Genomic DNA, 6,856 nt, shown 5'->3' with positions numbered 1-6,856 from the left:
TCGGCCTGTTCCTTCCCAAAATTCCAGGTTTTAGGCTAATTTAATTCAACTAATTTAGGGCAGACACGGGAGGACGCGCTTAAACCCGGCTTGACGTGAAATCTGGGCTTAAATGGGGTTTTTTTAGGGAATTAAGTGAATATCTGGGTGGGTTGCAAACTGAGCGACGCGCGCATCCTATTTTCTATCAGATTAGCTAAAACGGGGGAGTTCAAGAGATTTGAAGCGATGTGGTGAGGAGGATAAGCCGGAGGGGGGGTCACGTCCCGCTCACGCTGCCGCTCGGCTTTCCAGGTGAGACCCCGAAATCCCTGCGGACTCGGCGCGCTGCCGGTCCCCGCCGCCATGGCGTCGCCGGCCATCAGCCCCGATTCGTCCTCCCACGAAGCCCTCTCCTCCGTCAACTCGGCCCCGGCGTGTTCGCCCACCTCCGACTCGGAAAACCTCAGCCCCGACGAACTGGAGCTGCTGGCAAAGCTGGAGGAGCAAAATCGGTGAGTGCCGGGCAATATTTGCCCTCGTTCGGTCTTTTTATCGTCCTTTTTTTTAAGCGTTTCCCATAAAACCAAAGAGGCTGGATGACAACGAGCCGCTTCCCCCAAGCATCGGTCCAGCCGGGGCGAAAACACGCCGGTTTATTATTTTCAAGGTTATATTTTTCTCTTTGAAAGCAGCAGGGTTTGCTCATTCAGGCAGGCAAAGGGGATTTCTGGAAGGAAGCAGCTGTTTGGAAATAATAAATAATAAACCCACCCGCTTCGGTGGTGGGTTTTAAACCTGCTCGTGATGGGAAACGAGCCCTCAGGCTTCACTTTGCCAAAATACTGGGCAAAAAGCTCCGTCCCTGGCATTAAACCGGTGTTAAAATCAAGCCCTGAAATGCAAATTTCCCTGCAAAGTCATTTTTTAAGCAAATTGACTCTTGGGGAAAAAAAACGCATTGGAAATCTTTTTTTTTAAGTGAATTCATTAAAGAAACCTCTGGGCAGTTGCTGGGATCTGGTCCGGGCAAATAGCACATCTGGGTGTTGTTTTGGGGTGATTTGGGGAAATATCTCCTTTTTTGGAGTGGTTTTGGCGGAATCTCTCCTCCTTTGGGGCATTTTGGGTGAATATCTATTCCTTTGGGGCAGTATCTCCGTGTTTGGGGGGTACCTCTCCTCTTTTAACATGGTGTTGGGGGAATCTGTCCTCCTCTGGGGTATTTTGGGGGGAATATCTCCTTTTTTGGAGTGGTTTTGGGGGAATATCTCCTTTTTTGGAGTAGTTTTGGAGGAATCTCTCATCCTTTGGGGCATTTGGGGGGAATATCTCCTCCTTTGGGGCAGTTTTGGGGGAATATCTCTTTCTTTGGGGTGGTTTTGGGGGAATATCTCCTTTTTTGGAGTGGTTTTGGAGGATCTCTAGTCCTTTGGGGCATTTTGAGGGGGAATATCTCCTCCTTTGGGGTGGCTTTGGGGGAATATCTGCTTGTTTGGGGTGGTTTGGGGGGAATCTCTCCTCTTTTAGCATGGTTTTTGTGGAAACTCCTCATTTGGGGTATTTGGGGAGAATATCTCCTGTTTTGGGACCGTTTTGGGGGACTCTTTTCTCCTTTGTGGCTGTTTGGGGGAGTATCTCCTCCTTTGGGGCAGTTTTGGAGGAATATCTCTTCTTTTGGAGTGGTTTGGGGGGAATATCTCCTCCTTTGGAGCAATTTTCAGGGAATATCTCTTTCTTTGGGGCATTTTGGGGGAATATCTGCTGTTTGGGGGGAATCTCTCCTCTTTTAGCACAGTTTTGGGCAAATCTCTCTTCCTTTAGGGCTGTTTGGGGGGAGTATCTCTTTTTTGGGGACCATTTTGGGGGAATCTCTTCTCCTTGGAGGCTGTTTTGGGAGAATATTTCCTTTTTTGGGACCATTTGGGGGGACTCTCTTCTCCTTGAGGGCTGTTTTGGGGGGAATGTCTCCTCTTTTCGGGCAGTTTTGGGGGCTCTCTCCTCCTTTGGGGCTTTTTTGGGGCTATCTTGGTCTCTCACAGGCTACTGGAGGCTGACTCCAAGTCGATGCGCTCCATGAACGGCTCACGAAGGAACAGCGGCTCCTCCTTGGTCTCCAGCTCCTCGGCCTCCTCCAACCTCAGCCACCTCGAGGAGGACACCTGGATCCTCTGGGGCCGCATCGTCAACGAGTGGGACGAGTGGCGGAAGAAGAAGGAGAAGCTGCTGAAGGTGAGGAAACGGCTTTATTTTTAATTATATTTTAACCCCGCTGCAAAAACCTGCAGCCTGATCTTCCCCGTGCCGGGACAGGACGATATCTCCCCATCCACAAGGAGCTTCCCCATCTTCTTGAAACCCATTTTTTCAGGTTTTTGCCCCATTTTTCCTCAGGAGCTCATCCGCAAAGGGATCCCCCACCACTTTCGTGCCATCGTCTGGCAGCTGCTCTGCAGTGCCACCGACATGCCCGTCAAAAACCAATATTCAGAGCTGCTCAAGATGTCCTCTCCCTGCGAGAAGCTCATCCGACGGGATATCGCCCGCACCTACCCGGAGCACGAGTTCTTCAAGGGACAGGACAGTCTGGGCCAGGAGGTGCTCTTCAACGTCATGAAGGTAACGTCTTTCCTCGAATGTCGACGGATCTTGGCCACAGCCCAGGCACCGCTTCAGGTTTTGAAGCTGTTTTAACTGGATATTAATTTTTGATGGGTTTGGTTTCCACCACAAACTCCCGGAACCGTCACTTCTTGCAGCGCAACAGCCCTTTCCTCGCAAAGGAACCTCGTTCCCCATCTGTCCCAGACCTCATTTTTCCTGTTGAGTTTTATTCTGAATTAAGAAACAAATAGTTGAGTATTTTGGGGTCTAAATTCAAGTGTGGAGCAACATCGTGCTCCCAGGAGGTGTTGTCAAGCAAAGAAAAGCTATTTTTGATGCCAGGGTCAAGGCTTCCGTCCACTGTTGACCTCTCACAGCAAACAGGGATGGTGGCCCAGCCAGTCCCCCTGCCCACACATATATTTATTTTGAATTTTTTTCCTCCTTCGAGGCCTATTCACTGGTGGACCGGGAGGTCGGATACTGCCAGGGTAGCGCCTTCATCGTGGGACTGCTGCTCATGCAGGTTTGTGGTGACCCCAGGGTGAGGAGGAACTGCTGATGGGTTTTTAACACCCTCCGGAGACAGTGTGGTAGAGCAGGGTTGGGAAATGGGAGCCTTTTTCTTGATTCTCTGGAACAAAATGGGCTCATTCCCACCATCCCACTTACTCCCGATGGGTTTCAAATGGGTTTGCCCCCTTCACCCAGGGACAGCTCCTGGCACATCCCATCACCTGATGGGAAGAGGCTCCGTGTCCGGAGCTGCCAGCAGAGGTTTAAGGGGGAATTCCTGTCCCTTTGGGTCTCCAGATGCCCGAGGAAGAGGCCTTCTGCGTGTTCGTGAGGCTGATGCAGGAGTACCGATTACGGGAGCTCTTCAAACCCAGCATGGCCGAGCTGGGGCTCTGCATCTACCAGTTTGAGTACATGCTGCAGGTAGGCACCACCCCACGGCCCCCAAAAAGCTCGGGGTGGTGGGAATCGATGAGTAGAGCCAGGGGACAAGGACAGGGAGAGGTAGGAGTGAGGTGGCAGCTCTTGGGAGAAATGGGTTCCTCCAATGGAGCTCGTGTCCAGCAACACAGATCCTGGGGACGTCTATGAGATGCTCTGAGGACCATCCATCATTTCTCAAGGGGGACATCAGTGAGACCCCAAGGACGTCCACAACATCCCCTGGGGGCATCGGTGAGACCCCAGGGTACCTCCATGAGATGCCCCAGGGACCATCTGTGAGACCCTGGGGACCATCTGTGAGACACCCAAAGGAACCATCCATGAGAAACCCCAGGGACCATCCACAAGATGCCCTGAGGGACATCCATGAGATCCTGGGGACCATCCACGAGCCCCCACCACCAAGAGGCCTTCCATGAGGCCCCTCAGGGACCTCCACAAGACCTCGTGGACCTGCTCAAACCTCAGCAGCCATGAATGACCCCTAAAAACATCCACCATTCCCCATTTCTCTTCATTTCCCCCATTTCTCACGTCCAGGAGCAGCTGCCGGAGCTGAACATCCACTTCCGCTCGCAGAGCTTCCTCACCTCCATGTACGCTTCGTCCTGGTTCCTCACCCTCTTCCTCACCACCTTCCCTCTTCCCGTGGCCACACGCGTCTTTGACATCTTCATGTACGAGGTAACGGGGCTGTGGCCAACACCATGAATCACAAAGGGATTTTCCACAGCCACGTTTTCCACTTGGGTGTGGAAACGTTTTCCCGCCCCAGCCAGTCTGGTTTTGGGGAGAAAAACCCCAAATCCCAGGTGGGAAAGGCGATGGCGTGGGATCAAGCGTGGGCCCTTCCTGCAGGGGCTGGAGATCGTCTTCCGCGTGGGGATGGCACTGCTGCAGTTCAACCAGGCTGAGCTCGTCCAGCTCGACATGGAGGGCATGTCCCAGGTACCTGCCGGTGACTTTTGGGGTAAATTTAGCCTACAGGATGTGTTTCGGGGTGGCTTTGTCTAACAGGATGTGTTTTGGGGTGGATTTGTCCAACAGGACGTGGTTTTGGACAGATTCCTCCAATGGGATGTGTTTTGGCGTGGATTTAGGCAACAGGATGTATTTTGGGGTGGATTTGTCCAACAGAACATCCGAGGGGGATGTATTTTTGGGCAGACTTTTCCAAGGGGATGTAGGTTGGGGCAGATTTACCCCCAGATTTAATATTTTGGGGCATGTTTCTCCCAGCTGAATGTGTTTGGGGCCAATTTATGCAACAAGCCATATTTTGTGGTGGATTTATGCAAAGGGCTGTATTTTAGGTTTACATGATGGGCCATATTTTGGGGCTGGTTTATGCAGTAGGTTGTATTTTGGGGTGGATTTATGCAACGAGAGTGTGTTTTGGGGCAGATTTATCCAACAGGCCCTACTTTGGGGCTGGTTTTACGCAACGGGCCCTACTTTGGGGCTGGTTTAAGCAATGGCCTGTGTTTCGGGGCCGTGTTTCACGGCTGGTTTCTGTACCTGCAGTACTTCCAGAAGGTGATCCCACACCAATTCGACAGTTGCCCCGACAAGCTCATCCTCAGGGCCTTCCAGGTCAAGTACAACCCCAAGAAGATGAAGAGGTGAGACGGGGAGATGGGTTCCTGTGCTTGGATGGGGTTCCCCCAGCAGCCATGGGTGCAGGGCCAGGGCATCTGGTCCCCGTCCTCGTGTCCCAGCCTGTCCCCATGTCCTGAGCAGGCTGGAGAAGGAGTACGCCGCCATCAAGAACAAAGAGATGGAGGAGCAGATCGAGATCAAGGTGAGACAGGTCAAGTGTTGGTCTCCTGGAGGTGCTTGAGCCATCCTCATGGCCACTTGGCCCATCCCCAGGGCCAGCTGAGCCCTCCTGCCATGGCTTAGCCCATCCTTGTGGCCATCTAAGCCGTCCTGGAGCCACGTTGGCCCATCTTAGGGCCACTTGACCCATTCCCAGAGCTGTTTGAGCCATCCTGGGATGGCTTAGCCTATCCCCAGGACCATCTGAGCCATCCTGGGGCCACTTTGAGCCATCCCAAGGCCATGTAGTCCATTCCTGGGGCCGCTTGAGCCACATCAGGGTGGCTCAGCCTCTCACTGGAGCCACTTGACCCATCCCTGAGAGGGCTTAGCCCATCTCCAGTCCCACTTGAGCCATCCTGGGACAGCTTCACCCATCCCTGGGGCCATCTAAGCCATCCTGGGATTGCTTTGACCCATCCCACGGCCATTGAAACTGTCCCCAAGGCCACTTAGCCCATCCTGGGTACCATTTAGCTTGTCCCCAGCACCTTTTGAGCCATCCCTGGGGCCACTTGAGACCTGCTGGGACAGTTTAGCCCATCCCCGGGGCTATTTAAGCCATCCTGGGGCCACTATGACCCATCCCAGGGCCATTTAAGGTGTCCCCAAAGGCCACTTAAGCCATCCTGGGGCCACTTGACCTGTTGCAGAGCAGTTTGAGCCATCCCAGAGCCACTTTCACCCGTCCGTGGGGACATTTAGCCTGTCCCTGGGGCTATCTAAGCCATCCTGGAGCCACCATGAGCCACCCCCAGGGCCATTTAAGCTGTCCCCAGGGCTACTTAGCCTCTCCCCAGAGCCATGTAAGCCATCCCAGGGCCACTTGACCCATCCGCGGGGCCACTTTACCCCCACGTCCCGCTGTCCCCGTGCTGTCCCCCAGCTCAGCGACCCCCCTGGGGACATCAAACCCCCTCCCCGGGGCTTATTCCTCCCCATTTTTGCCCCCCCCCAGCGCCTCCGCACCGAGAACCGCCTGCTGAAACAGCGCATCGAAACCCTGGAGAAGGTGAGCCCCACGGCTGGCACCCCAAAACCCCCCTGGGGGCACCCCAAAACCCCCCTGGGGGCACCCAACCCCCCCTGGAGCACCCAAAATATCCCCCGGAGCACCCCAAACTCCCCTGTGGCACCCATGCCACCACTGGCCAGAGATCCCAGCACCCGTGAATGCAACCCTGCAAGCTCCAGCACCCCTTTTATGGGCCGTACCCCCAAAATCTCCCCTCCCAGCACCATTTTGCTACAAAAAAAGGAGATTTAAGTCCAGCAAGCGGCTGCTTCATCGTTTTTCCGCACAAAGTCTCCCTCTGGGAAGTTGAAAACGCTCCGTTTTAGGGCAAAACACCACCATCGCTATGTTTACCCCCCAGCATGGGGGAAAAAGAGCTAAAATCCTTGGAAAACACCCCAAAACGGGGCCCGATACTGCGCGGGAAGGTTGCCGGGTGCCTCCACCTCGCGGCTTCTCTCCCTGCCTCCGGCTCCCTCC

At 54.0% G+C, this 6,856-nt stretch overlaps 1 protein-coding gene across 1 annotated transcript in view; it reads left to right on the top strand.

Moving 5' to 3' along the window:
- Positions 1 to 345: 345 nt before the first annotated feature.
- The window catches only part of LOC104625506 (EVI5-like protein), a gene marked incomplete at its 3' end in the record, with an annotated part of 6,642 nt that continues 131 nt past the window's right edge, over positions 346 to 6,856 (top strand). The window contains exons 1-10 of the mRNA XM_010293148.1: positions 346 to 494; positions 2,022 to 2,211; positions 2,374 to 2,598; positions 3,035 to 3,109; positions 3,397 to 3,522; positions 4,084 to 4,227; positions 4,402 to 4,491; positions 5,068 to 5,165; positions 5,284 to 5,344; positions 6,320 to 6,373. Coding sequence (XP_010291450.1) covers positions 346 to 494; positions 2,022 to 2,211; positions 2,374 to 2,598; positions 3,035 to 3,109; positions 3,397 to 3,522; positions 4,084 to 4,227; positions 4,402 to 4,491; positions 5,068 to 5,165; positions 5,284 to 5,344; positions 6,320 to 6,373 — 1,212 coding nt within the window. The remainder of the gene's footprint in view (positions 495 to 2,021; positions 2,212 to 2,373; positions 2,599 to 3,034; positions 3,110 to 3,396; positions 3,523 to 4,083; positions 4,228 to 4,401; positions 4,492 to 5,067; positions 5,166 to 5,283; positions 5,345 to 6,319; positions 6,374 to 6,856) is intronic.

Source organism: Phaethon lepturus, unplaced genomic scaffold (genome assembly GCF_000687285.1).
Source record: "Phaethon lepturus isolate BGI_N335 unplaced genomic scaffold, ASM68728v1 scaffold26468, whole genome shotgun sequence".
Taxonomy (NCBI): domain Eukaryota; kingdom Metazoa; phylum Chordata; class Aves; order Phaethontiformes; family Phaethontidae; genus Phaethon; species Phaethon lepturus.
Note: the sequence above shows the minus strand (reverse complement) of the source record. Positions and strands in the feature narration are given on the sequence as shown.